Source organism: Petromyzon marinus, chromosome 1 (assembly GCF_048934315.1).
Source record: "Petromyzon marinus isolate PM22_M1 ecotype Great Lakes invasive population chromosome 1, UKy_Petmar_22M1.pri1.0, whole genome shotgun sequence".
Lineage (NCBI taxonomy): Eukaryota > Metazoa > Chordata > Hyperoartia > Petromyzontiformes > Petromyzontidae > Petromyzon > Petromyzon marinus.
Genome location: NC_133667.1, coordinates 8,195,002 through 8,209,063, shown reverse-complemented (window position 1 = coordinate 8,209,063; position 14,062 = coordinate 8,195,002). Strand labels below are relative to the sequence as shown.

At 46.9% G+C, this 14,062-nt stretch overlaps 1 protein-coding gene across 1 annotated transcript in view; it reads right to left on the bottom strand.

Annotated features, from left to right (window-relative positions):
* Positions 1-12,235, bottom strand: part of LOC116941491 (scavenger receptor cysteine-rich domain-containing group B protein-like) — a 39,169-nt gene extending 26,934 nt beyond the window's left edge. The window contains exons 1-3 of the mRNA XM_076068055.1: positions 12,038-12,235; positions 5,301-5,478; positions 611-646 (exon numbers count right to left, since the gene is read on the bottom strand). Coding sequence (XP_075924170.1) covers positions 611-646; positions 5,301-5,400 — 136 coding nt within the window. The 5' untranslated portion in view covers positions 5,401-5,478; positions 12,038-12,235. The remainder of the gene's footprint in view (positions 1-610; positions 647-5,300; positions 5,479-12,037) is intronic.
* Between the last annotated feature and the right edge of the window lie 1,827 nt (positions 12,236-14,062).

Here is a 14,062-nt window from a genome sequence, read left to right as displayed (position 1 = left end):
TGCACTTTTAAATCGAGACTAATTTATTTCTAGAACTGCTTTGTGTGTTTAGTTTGTTGTCTTTCCCGCGCACCTCCGATTGGCACGGCTGGCTACGTACGGTGCAAAAGAAGTTCAATATGCATACGTGCACAAAATAGAAATAATTGACGTGCGGATAAATAGAAAGGTCTGTGAATTGAATCGGATATGATAGGGGAAGTAGGTTCCGTATTCTTCAGATGATACAATGCTCCGGAAAGTAAGCCACATCCCAAATGTGTCCCCGGTGTCAATAAAGTTAGACAAATCGGATCGCACACACACATTCATACATGCCTGCCAGATTATAAGACGCTCCCCCAACTTTTTCTTAAAAACACTTTATCGAGGGTGCAAAAGTGCATCTTGCAAAATCTGCATATTACAGCATTTAAATGAAACTGTGCACTTATTATATTTGTGAGTGGAATCCGTTCCCTTCCCTTGATGCCAACGATGGGAAGATATTTTTCAATTTGGTGTCAGGAGTCTCAGCGGAGCTGAATGAATGTGCCGAGGCTCCATAAGGATGCCTCTGTGTGTGCTGCCACCAGGAGGAGTGAGAAGGGTGGGTGGGGGGGTCGGGTACCGTATTCGCCGTCTTGAATCGTGATTCTCCCAATAGCTGCCGACACAAACATAAAACGTGAAAATGTTAACGGAGCTGTGCATGGTGCGCACATTTTCACAGACACGTATTATATATATTAAAAAAACTATTTTTATACTCTTTGGTTCTTTCGGTAAAGTCACGTAGGTATAAAATATTTTTTTAATTTTATTTATAAAATATTTTTTTTATTTTAATTTCTACCTACGTCACTTTACCGAACAGAACCAAAGAGCATGGATTCCTGCAGTCACGAAAGCTTCAAATCAAGATTAAACTATTTCATTTTTTATTTTACCACTTAAGGCCCACTGAGCTAAGTGGCTCTTTTTCAGAACCAACCTGGCCGCCACAAATGATAGCTCAACGAAGTGGCTTATCACGTGGAAAAAATCACTGTACTGCAGTCAAATACTCTAGACCCATGTCGATTCTAAACGTGGAGGGGGAAACCCCCGTGCAAACCGGAGAGAAATCCACGTGGCCACGGGGAGAGAGACACCGCAAACCCCCAAATATACAAGCGTCAAGGTCGAGTTTGAACCCACGACCTCCTGTATACCAGGCGCAAGCAAGCAGTGGAGTTGCTCTTTGATTGTGTTTTTTTTCTCGACTACAGGAATGTTCAGAGAGATAAAAGCACAGCCATAGGCAAAGTTTGACTTCTATGTTTGGGGGGGAGGAGGGCAGGGGTTCGCTTTGTCGCTCACATTCGGAATCGCGGATGCGTACAATTATGACGTTTAATTTTAATTGTAAACGACTGAAAATAGATTAACAATGGAGTCCAGTTTGGGGGGGGGGCTTTCCCTCCTCGTGCCCCCCCCCCTTCCGCCCCGCAAACGCCGCCCATGAGCACAGCGCTGACAATTTTTGCTCGTGCCAGTGTTGTACCGGTAGGGTCTCTGCTAGGGGGAGCTCAAGAGGGCCCCTTCTCCGGACGGTATTTAGGCCAAAACTGCCATGCTGATCAGACGTCTTGGGAGAGGCGCGGAGTGCTCACACTTAGCCACTCCCTCCATCCAAGCAGTTAGCCGATCGACTCCGGTTTACTCATTCATACGACTGGACGTGGCTTAGGGGAACGTCCATAAATGACGTCACGCGATTTTGGACTATTTTTGACCCCCCCCCCCCATCGTCACACGGCGTCACAAAAAGTTAGACCTCCACCCCCCTCAAATATGACGTCACAAAGCTCTGCCCCCCCCCCCAAAAATATATAAAACATGCTTCAAATCTCTTTAAACTATTGTCATTGTAGTGCGTATTTAATGCGGCGCTGCACTATGATGTTGTAGGAGAAAACATTTATTAAAAAGTTTATTAAATTAAGTAGAACGTGTTGTCTATATTTATTTAAAGTTGCGCATTTTGATGTGACGTCACATTTCTCAACCCCCCCCCCCTACGTCATACATCGTGACAAATGTCTGACCCCCCCCCCCCCCAGGTGCGTGACGTCATTTATGGACGGCCCCTTACTCGCGTAAATCTCTAATAGGAGGAAGCCAATGACCTATACAGCTCTTTTTTTACAGGTGTCCAGTAAGGGGCGTGTCAGAAAGTTCAACAATACGTGACTTTACCGAATAGAACCAAAGAGTATGGATCCTTGCAGTCACGAAAGCTTCAAATCTAGAATAGTTAAACAATAATTAATAGAAAAACACGACAGGAGTGCAAAGTATAGGAATATTAAACAAATCACAAAAAAACTATATTTTTTTTTGCCATGTAAATCCCACTGAGCTGTTAACTTATTATAATATTGGTTCTTTCGGTAAAGTCACGTAGAAGGGGAAATAATTAAAAAAATGATCAAGAATATGAATCCCTGCAGTCACGAAAGCTTTAAATCAAAATGTTAGCTTACTGTTCAGAAGCGACCTGGCCACAAATGATAGCTCAATGAAGTGGCCCATCGCGTGGAAATTTACGGCAGTTCAAAAACAATCTAAAACGCACGTTTCTAAATGTGAAGGGGGGGGGGAGAAACTCGAGGGCCCCGAGGAAAAAAAATATCACGCGACCACGGGGAGAGAGACGTGCAAACTGCAAATATACAGCCGACAGTGTCGGGATCAAACCCCCAACCTCTTGTATACCAGGCGAGGAAGACGACATCGCGCTATAAAAAACATGATATCTGGGCACAGAGATTCGTGCACTGTGCTATAAAACTGCCAGCCTGAATTGGATTTCTGGTCATGGCTAATATCAGTGTTGAGTGATATCTGAATCGCTGCAGCCACTGTCCCCTTGGCTAACGGCGCTTTCAACAGAGCAGACACTCGGTTTAACACGTAGGCTTTAACGACCAATATTATTTACAATAAGGTTTTTTTTTGGTCAGATCGCGTAAATATAAATGTGTCGTTCACCCACCACCACCCGACACAGCCAATTAGTAAGGTTTTCCACGTAAACAATTCTGGCAAAGTCGCCTGATGAAGCTGGTTGTAATCACCAGCGAAAGATCGTTGTGCGTTTACTCTCCAACACACCGGTGTGCTGAAGTAGCAACGAATGGGCACGTTTTGTTTACGTGACAAACCTTACTAATTGACTGTGTCGGGTGGTGGTTGGCTAACGACGCATTTATATTAATGCCATCCAACCCGCCAAAAAGCAGCAGACGATGCCGTATAGCTACTTCACATCTACGGCATTAGCCCCGCCCTCCAGCCCCCATTCCCACGCTCCCCTAATCCCCACCCCCCGTGCTAGCGTGGAATCAGTTATCCCTCTCAACCCCCGACCCACCACTCCGACCCCCCCCCATCAATTGTAGATACACGTCACCCACCCCCATCTCCCCACCTCTGTCACATCCAACAACAACAACAACTGCCATTCGCCAGGAAGTGACAGTGACGTTACCAACGTGCTTGTGCCAGGCTATGTACACTTTGTGGCCACGTGAAGTGTCGAAGGCTCACTGGCAGGAGCTTACGGGACAGATGCAGGTGCCATGGGTTGACTGATTTGGCATACGCTCGTTGTTGTGAGCGTCGCTCCTCTGCTCTCCAACTGCTCAGTAGCGTCCTTCACGAGCCTCCTCCACAGAGGCCGATTTTGACACCGCTGGTACCATTTTCATCAGCAAGTCCACTCAGCTCCACGTCCACTTGTACCACATCACTCCATCTCTCCTCTAGCCCTTTTAGCCCCCTCTATCCGACCAAACAAAAGCCGTTTGGGCATGCGGTGGCTGGGCATGTGGGCTACATGCGAACGCACTCGCACACAGAAGTTGAAATTGCACATCCACTACCGCCAACATAAAATAATCTGCCCAAGTCGACTTACGCTACGTATTCACATTTTAATTATGTTTGTGCAATATTTTTGTTATTTCTCGCAAAAGACAATTGTTTTGGCCCCGATTCCGATTTGATTCATTGCTGCGCTCGATTTGATTTATATTGGCTTTTGTTATTTCGGTGACCATGGTGACTCTTGTAATTGAGACATCCTGGTCTTTTGAATTCTTGCCTGTTGAAACAAATAAATGTGAACCTGACTCGAGAGCTCTCTAGAGATCGCTAGAGAGCCCTCTCTCTTTTTTTTTCTCTCTCTCCCTATAATGGAGGCCCTAGTGTCAGCAGCAGCTTGAGCAAGAAATTGCAGCACTGCACCTTTACATGAAGTTCTCCCCCTCTGCTGGGATGGCGAGATTTTATTTTTCCGTACTTGTGCCTAATTCGTTTGTGCCTCACGAGTAGCAACCCTATTCGGATGTGAACCGGCGAGGTTCCTCCCGTGACCACTCCAAGGCCAGCCTGCCCCTCTTGGCTCGTAAAGGAAGTTACTGAACAGAGCGGGGGTGGTGGGGGTGGTGGGGGCTCCGGTGTCAGGGGCAGGAGGGTATCGTGGGTATCAAAAGGGAACCGTGTTCGCTGGGCCGCAGCTGTCAGCACCCGCGGGACCTCTCCTCCCTCCAATTGCAGCGCCCCTGCCCTCGCAAACAATCGCCCTGCTCTCCGTCTTGAGCACCCAAATTGGCCACAATAACAAAATCGTTTCCGCTTAAGGACTTCAAACGGACCGTATCTGTTATGAATGTTTTGGTATCGAGACCATAGTTATGCAAGATATGGGGCGATGGGTGGCTGTCTCTCTCTCTTTGGGAGGATGACACCAGCGTTGGGGCACTGAACCAGCACCCTCTGAGAAACCTGGGTTCAAGCTTGAGAAGAGGATTTTCTCAGGCAGATGATACCTGCGCCAGAGGGCACGGAGCCAGCACCCCTGAGAAACCTGGGTTTGATCACTGGGGCTGAGCTGACTATGAAAGGGCTGATGTTCATGTCAGGGTGCTGAGTCAGCACCTCTGAGATACAGCTAGGTTCAAGTTGTGTCTGGGGGTCTGTTCATATGCTAAAAACTATTTATTTTACCAGGTAAGGCCCACTGAGCTGTATAGCTCTTTTTCAGAAGCGACCTGGTCACAAATGGAAGCTCAACGAAGTGGCTGGATCTCGTACTGCTACCAGGATCTGTGTTGAAACACGCACACTAGGATGACTGAACTGCCACTTCCAGATAACTTCTGTTTAGGTGGGACAGTTCCTGTTTCCTCCCCACTCATTCATAAATATAGTATGACCGTTGTACTCTCTGTCCACTTTTCACTTTTTTGCATCTCGAGCGCGTTGTCACTCACCGTGCCGTGGGCAGCTTTGTCCCAGGTGGGTGAGTGCGACCATGGCGAGTCCGCGAAGCAGCACTGCCATGCGCCACCCGGGCGGCCTCAGGGCCCACATCCCTGTGGCCCTCCTCGCCTACACAGGGCCACGGGGCACGCACGCTGAGGGCCCACGCCTCCATACACGAGCAGGTTCCTGGCACCAGAACGGTCAGGATGGCGGTGGTGTTAGAATACGTTCACGAAACCAGCGACGAAAATACCTTCAACAGTGCCAGTTAAAACACCAATGAAGCTTCGAAAACTGAATGGAGTTCAAAATAACTCACAAACAAACACCTTGTAAAAGACCCAACGTAAAATATCCCTGGGTTCGATCTTCCACGAAGCTCATAATCCACCATAAACCACATCTATACAAACCATGGCAGATGAGGATTCCTGATGCACGAATGTAAAATGTTAAACTCTCCAGTGTGCGACTCTTATCATTTAGAACAGACCATGTAACATATAACGACGTAATGCTCGATCCACAAATACGAAGGAGACATTACAGAGATACACTCCACTACACCTGACCACCTTAATATGAAATTGTAGGTGTTGCTCTGCATCTACATTAGCCATACGAAAGAAGAAGAATAAGCAACAAAAATACCCCACGAATTTTTATTTTGTATTTTAGTTACCCATGACTATACATGGACAAAAATCATCAAGCGTGATGGAAATTACTATGAAATCCACAGGCTAAGTCTTAACCAAATTTCCACAAGTTGCTGTCAACTAGACTAATAATAAAATGTAAAAATTCTGCCTTAATAAACAATGGATGGTAGGTCCTGACACTTAAGTTCTATCAAGAGAGATGGATTTCCATTTCAGTCGGCCATGTTTACATCCCCAGCGACGAGGTTAGAACTGCAGCTCTCTGATGTGTTTTTCTGATTGTACCTCGGGTTGTTCGACATGCTGTCCGATGTTTCATTCCACATGATGGGATCTTATTCAGGAACTGAAATTGAGAGGCACACTTTCTCACGCCATTATATGGCATTGCTGGCTTCTGTTTCAGTAATGCTATATCATCAGTGGTGCATGTGTATATATATGCATATACAAATGTAGCTCTGGAAAACCCGTCCTCAGGGTATTTTGTCTACTTTTCCACACCGGCGGGCATCTTGGAAGAGGCAAGAGTACCCACGCTTTACCCCACCACACGCAACTCGCACATCGACTGTAGTGCATACATTTACACAGCACTGTTTGACAGACGCGGGTAACATTTAAGAATGTTGTCCCATTGTTTCAGCTCTCGCGTCGCGAGATCGAATCGGTGACCTCTGAATTACGAGACCAGTGTACTAACCATTACTTAAATGACCGCATCTCAATATCTCCATATATATAAAGGCAAAGTTGTGATTATGTGTGTCTGTTCAAAATGTTTAGCGTACTTCCCGACATGCAACAAACTTGAAATTTGCCATGTGGGTACTTTCCAGACTGTACACCATGCAAAATGATAAAAATACACTTTTTTTTGGGGGGGGGGGGGGAGCTCAATAATGTATTTATTTTTTGCACGGCAAGTGAGCTGTGACGTCAAATCTGTCACGTGACCCGCGCATGTGGAAGCGTAACGCATTCCCGCTCACGGCCACCACCGGTGACGATTATTTGAACCGGTCCTGGGCCTCCCCTAGGTCGACTCAGCCTCAAACGAGTAACTGGTGTGGTGTGTGAACATCGCCACTGGGGAGACAAAGGCGGCCGGGCGTGGTGAATCCAAGTCCCGGGCGAAGCCGGATAGTCAAGCTCGTAGTAAATATAACATACAGTATTTAAATGAAGAATAGAACAGAAGAGGCAAACACAACAAAACGAGCCAGTCAACCAGTAGGTCACATGACAGACACGTGGAGTCGAGACAATACAATGCACATGATAGAAAAGGCAGCACAGTCACGTAAACTAAAACTACATTTTTTTATGTTACCAGGTAAGGCCCACTAAGCTATATAGTTATTTGTCAGAAGCGACCTGGTCACAAATGATAGTTCAACGAAGTGGCTTATCCTGCGGAAATCTACAGCAGCCAAATAATATCAACGCACGTTTCTAAATGTGGAAGGAAGAACCGGAGGACACTGAGAAAAGACAATCCACACGACCACGGGGAGAGAGACTTGCAAACTTCCAAATATACAGGCGTCAGGGTCGGGATCGAACACCACCGACCTCTTGTAGACCAGGCGAGGTATATTCTTGGTTCTTTCGGTAAAGTCACGTAGAAGGGAAACAATAAAATAATAAAAATATAAAACAATACAATTCTCACGACGTTTCGACTGCAACGCAAGCAATCATCATCAGGTGTGAAAACCACAGCAAGAAAATTTGACGTTAAAAAAACCGCCACTTTTTCCAAATTTTCTTGCTGTGGTTTTCACACCTGATGATGATTGCTTGTGTTGCAGTCGAAACGTCGTGAGAATTTTATTGTTTAATATTTTTATTATTTTATTGTTTCCCTTCTACGTGACTTTACCGAAAGGACCAAGATTATGAATCCCTGCAGTCACGAAAGCTTTAAATAAAAATTTCAGGCGAGGTATAGTTAACATTTCGCCACCATGGCGCCCCTAAACTTATTCGTCACATACGAGGCAATCGAAATCGAGATAAACAGGACACAAATGAGGCAAATACACAGGCAGGATGGCACAAATGACAAAGGCGAGATAATAAACGAACGAGACAATAACAGATTTTCTTTAGTGACCGAGAATCATGCCGGCAATTACTCACTTCGCGGAAGCCGGGGGGAGTTATTATCATGAAAGCCTCAACCGATTCCAGTGTTTCGAGGAGGGTCCTGCCAAGTTTTGCAGTAGGAGAGCGATGATTGCTACGTATGATCCCAATTGAGTAATTTGTGAATCATTATGCTGTATGCCGAATACAAGGTCTATGTGTTATTGCAAATTTAGATAGCATTCAAGTTCAACAACTGATGAGTGGCCCACTGGACTAATGTTTCTCCACGTCAGTGGTTCACACAAGGCAAACGCTGGACTAGTTTTCACGTGTCTGCTTGCATTACTAAAGCAAGTGATTTGGTGATGTTGCCGATGGCAGCGGTGCACAAGCACAATTAACAACAACAACAAAAACCCTCCATATACTGGTCAACAACACCGCCTTAAAATAACAAATAGTATGTATATTTGGCGACTTGTCGGACAATGGCCCTTCTTCATAGCACACAGTGGCGGAGCCAGGATTTTGACTTTGAGGGGGGGGCTGACTTCAATATTCTGAGATATCTCAGTGCGTTTATGTTTTCCAATGGGCGCCACAAATGTATAAAACAAATTTTATTGGATTTGAACGCGGATTTTATGAATAGGTCGGAGCCGCTGATGTGGCTAATAAGTTCGATAAGTTCGAAAGGCTGCCGCTCAAGCAGTCTGCAGGGCAGCACACAAGGTGGCAGCCTGCAGGGCAGTGCACGAGGTGGCAGCCTGCAGGGCAGCCCACAAGGTAGCAGCCTGCAGGGCAGCACACAAGGTGGCAGCCTGCAGGGCAGTGCACGAGGTGGCAGCCTGCAGGGCAGCCCACAAGGTAGCAGCCTGCAGGGCAGCACACAAGGTGGCAGCCTGCAGGGCAGCACAAGGTAGCAGCCTGCAGGGCAGCACAAGGTAGCAGCCTGCAGGGCAGCACACAAGGTGGCAGCCTGCAGGGCAGCACACAAGGTGGCAGCCTACAGGGCAGCACAAGGTGGCAGCCTGCAGGGCAGCACACAAGGTGGCAGCCTGCAGGGCAGCACACAAGGTGGCAGCCTGCAGGGCAGCACACAAGGTAGCAGCCTGCAGGGCAGCACAAGGTAGCAGCCTGCAGGGCAGCACACAAGGTGGCAGCCTGCAGGGCAGCACACAAGGTGGCAGCCTACAGGGCAGCACAAGGTGGCAGCCTGCAGGGCAGCACACAAGGTGGCAGCCTGCAGGGCAGCACACAAGGTGGCAGCCTGCAGCATTTTGCAGCAGCCGGATATCCGATTATCCCGATTACCGACTTTCCCAAAATTTCAGGGGGGGCTGAGCCCCCCCCCCCCAGCCTGCCCTGTGGCTCCGCCCCTGATAGCACAAAAACAAAGAGGTGAGAGAGCTCGAGTTAATATGGGTTTGGAGACGAGAATTAACACCATGGGGCCTGATGAGAATTATATTAGGGTTTTTTTTTTCTGTCTGATGACCTGTTTTGAAATGGTAGCACTTGAGTACCAGGCATCCTTCAACAATGAAATACGCGTTCCACAATTGTAATTGCGGCAGTCGACGTCTCAACTACAACCAACCCTGTTTGATTTAGTGTGATGCTCCGTCTCTCTGTATCCCCTGGTATATCTGTGTTAATTCCTTCTACTTAAGGTCTGTATATATATCTGCGGTTATGTGTTTCCTCTACCTGATGATGATTGCTTGTGTTGCAATCGAAACGTCGTATATTATGTAATTTCATTTTTTCTTATTTTTACGTGACTTTACCGAAAAAAAACAAAGATTAACAAGAACGCATTTCTACTTACTGTTGCTACAAAATGAAGACAGGTTTGTTATTACAGCCTACATCCTCTTGGCCACCGACTATGGAAGTGTCGGGGTTCTCTCTCTCTCACGACGGCTTGGGACCACACTGAACTGCGTCCGGACGCAGCACGGGGAGGTGCGCGCACACGTTCCACGAATGGAAAATAATAATAAAAAAATCACCAAATCTGCGACCGTGATAAAGCCCAAATCATCAAGCACATAACCGACGAGTGGCCCCATTCACTCACACCCTGGCGGTATCGACTGCAATCCATACAGCATTTACTGCCGCCTTGGATTGGTTCAAGGACCTTACCATTCAACCATGACAACGACACAAACCGTTGCTTTACATGCCATACGAGAGAATAAGACTCTCGGGTGGGTTAGACCTTTGGCTGCCATCATCAACTTCTCTGAACGTGTACCTGCCCAAGCCCTACCACTCACATTCACAAGCAGTCACCGGGATACATCTCTCACTTTCGATCGCTCTGCGATTCCGTGTAATGACATCCGTTTGTGTTGCAGGACGAGACATAGATTGACCGCAAGGTCACGATTTTATCCTGACGCTCGCGGATAGACCAAGGCTGCCGATGCTGTTGAATTATAAGATGCGTCTACGTCTCAATGTATGTATGTATGTTGAACATCGTTCTCACCGTACACAGCCAACGGTGCCAATCGGAGGTGTTGGATAACAATAAGGCTATAATAATGCATATATTATCATAGTATGTTTTTTTGTTTGCATTTTGACTGCAGGTATTGTGGTTAATGCAGACATGAATCCTTGTAAAAAGGTTTCAGTTTTGTTGCCAAAAAAGGGGAAAACCCCTATTATTACATTTTGGTACTGGCAAAGGAGGTTTAATGAATAAGGCTATAATTATTCAGGGTGGCGGCGTTACTCAACACCACTCCAGTAACGCAACGTACGCAGGTTGGAGACATCACACATAGAGAGAGGTGATCGCCGGTGGTTCCAGACGAACTGAAGGAGCAGCCAAAGGTGGAAACGAGCTCCAAAGGGACCATCCGCCGCAGAGATGGAGCGATGAAATTAGCCCGTGTGCACGTGCTTGTTGAATAGTCACATTTCACGACAGTGAGAGATGGCGACGACTTGGGGAGGTCATAATCTATCAGTGGATAGAGCACAGACGATGACGGCTATGACGATGATAATAAAATATGAATGATGATAATAATACGCTAAAACGAACGATACGACGAGGTTTAAAGCTTTCGTGACTGCAAGGATTCATCTTCTTTGGTTCTTTCGGTAAAGTCACGTAGAATGAGAATAAAGTAATAAAATAACACGTCGTGAGAATTTTATTGTGTTACTGTATTATTCTATTCTCATTCTACGTGACTTTACCGAAAGAACCAAAGAAGATACGACTAGAGTCAAAGTGTCTGTCTGATTATATCCGTTAACGGTCCGAAAACTGTGGCGGGGGAAATCCACATTCCTATGGCGAGAAACAAACGTTTAAAATTATTTAAAAAAAAAAGAGACAGCCGTCTTTTTCTCCCCCAGAAAGCTGGCAATTGTTTCAACCACCCGAGGACAGGTGACGGGTTGAGTCAGTCTCCCAGCCAGGATTTGACTGTATAGCGCTCTCCAGAGAATCATCATTAAAGAAACCCAAAATACTGATAGTTAAATTGCATTTTTAACGCGACGGACACAATCAGTGTCATTGTAAGGAACTCATTAAATCCAGGGAGGCGACGCTGTGATTTACACCTCCCGATTCACAATCCCCCCATTGTGGGTCGCCTCGGCGCATCATTCATTCCTCCGTTGTCGATACAATGGGCACCACAAGTCAACAAGCGATTCGCCTTCAATAAAGACTCGTCTCGCAAACAAACACCAAGGACGTGGAATTCTTCTTCACCGCGGGTTTTGGACCGCTAAAGAGACACACGAGCGCAAGCTGAAATCTCATTTTGAGCACGAGTGAAGCTCTTTAAAAAAAAATACGTCTTAAACCAGGTTAATTAAAAAAAAAACCCTTTGATCTGTAATCGAGCTCTGATGACACAGCTCTGTGTTGGCAAGCAAACTAAAAAAATACACAAATCTTACACAACAACCCTGAGCCACGCACCCCCTCCCCTCCCCTCTCCCCACCTTACCTCCGCTGTGAGAATCTGCACAGGCATACCTCTTCCATTGTGACTCACATTTTCATCAAAAATACGAAGCCGGGGGGAAAAAAATGAGCGCAAACCAAAACATCAAACTCGCAAAACGTTAAATAATTTAACTCGAGGCCACGCATATGCTAGCACTACTGGAGAAGCAGCCCTGAAAATGCCTTTCGCCCCCCTTCTGCCCCCCCCCCCGCCGCCACCGCTCGCCAAAGAGGGGAGCACTTATTTATTTATTTATTTGATCACTCCTTTTTTTATCTGCCACAGAAAATACCTGCTGCCCGTTCAGATAATGGGGTGGGTCTGGCTGGTGCTCAACACAAGCGACCCTTTTGTGTTGTTTCCTTTGCGCGCCCCGCCCGCCCGCCCGCCCGCCCGCTGCTATTGTGAGCGGCGAGTCAGTGGAGAGAGGATGACACTATGCGTGTGGGTAAGGACACAGTGCGAAAGAGGGTGGTGCTTCAATCAATGATGGTAAAGAAAATAAGTATATGCTAAACCCGGGGGGGGGGGGGGGCCGGCGTCGATTTCGGCAGGCATCGTCGGCAAGGTGTGGCATCGTCATCCGGTGTCACCGCATCGCACTGCGAACACCGCGACTAATAAGCAACAAAAATAAGTAATATTTGAAAATACGTTTTTTTAAAACACGCTTTCATGAAATGTACCGTACTAGTAATGGCAGAACTCCACGACTCCAGGAAGTGGCCCCGAAGCTTGCCATAACGTAAGGGGGCCGTGGTGATTTACAGCCAACGTGAGTTGAGCGTGGACAATTAGACCCAAGCCGAAACATAACATATAAAAAATATTGCTTAAAAATATATATGCTTTCATTTTTAATGATAGAATATAGTATTGTCATCAGTATGACATAAGTATGCCAAGTTTGCAGTCGATACAACATTGGGAAGTGGATTAAAATTGAGTTACAAGATTTGAGGATACACCAGACTGAGTGAGTTACTGTAAAACACATTCTCCTGCGGAGGGAGCTGGTAGGAACGTTGGGTTGCTCGGTCAATGGCCAGGGTCAACGGCGGCACCACGTGGTGTGTTCCGCAAATATGCCCGACTGTGAGGGCGGGCACAAGCCGGCGTGAGTAGGTTAAACGTTGAGTTTTATAAGGGCACCACGGGGTGACCAGCCCCTCCCCACCCATCCCCTCCCCACCCTCCCCACCCAGCCCCTCCCCACCCTCCCCACCCAGCCCCTCCCCACCCAGTCCCTCCCCACCCTCCCCTCCCCACCCAGCTCCACCCAGCCCCTCCCCTCCCTCCCCTATCCACCCAACCCCACCCCTCCCATTTTTGGATGAACGACGGAGGGACGGACACAATAATCCCCTGTGGGCTGGTGTAACCAGGAGGTTCCTACCAGTATAAAAGTGTGTAATAAAAACTGGAAAGGGCACGGTTTGTCGACGCGGATGGGGCAAGTCGTTTGTGGACAGAGAACGCTAACGAATCATCATAAGCCCTACCCCTAACCAAGAGGCAAACAAACACGAGCCCTACCTTTCAACATCATCATCCAAGATCAATCCACTGTTGGATTAAGATTTTTCTCAAGTTGTCACCACGGTCTTTCCGATACAGCAATCCGTCTAGCACCTGCACATGAGCTGATTTCATTTCTATTATCTCTGCGGTAGAAGTGTTCTCGGGCGTGTTCCTTCCTTTCGCTGCAACTCCATCGCTAGCCTCGACTAACGGCTGTCGTTTTTCTTCGAGCGATGTGTCCTTGTCGAAGCTCACTTGCTTTTCTTAGCAGTCAAAACGGTGTCTATGCCCATGTTCTTACCTACGTGTTTCTCTTTCTATATCTCAGCGTTATTAATCCCAGGGTCGCACATCTCCATGCTTCTTTGTATGTATGCGTGTTGAACTTCTTTCGCACCATACGTATCTAACCGTACAAATCGGAGGTGCAAACGTACACGTTTTTACTTTTTCCCTTTAACTTTTTTGTCAATGTCCATGTTTATAACCTATGTCATACATACT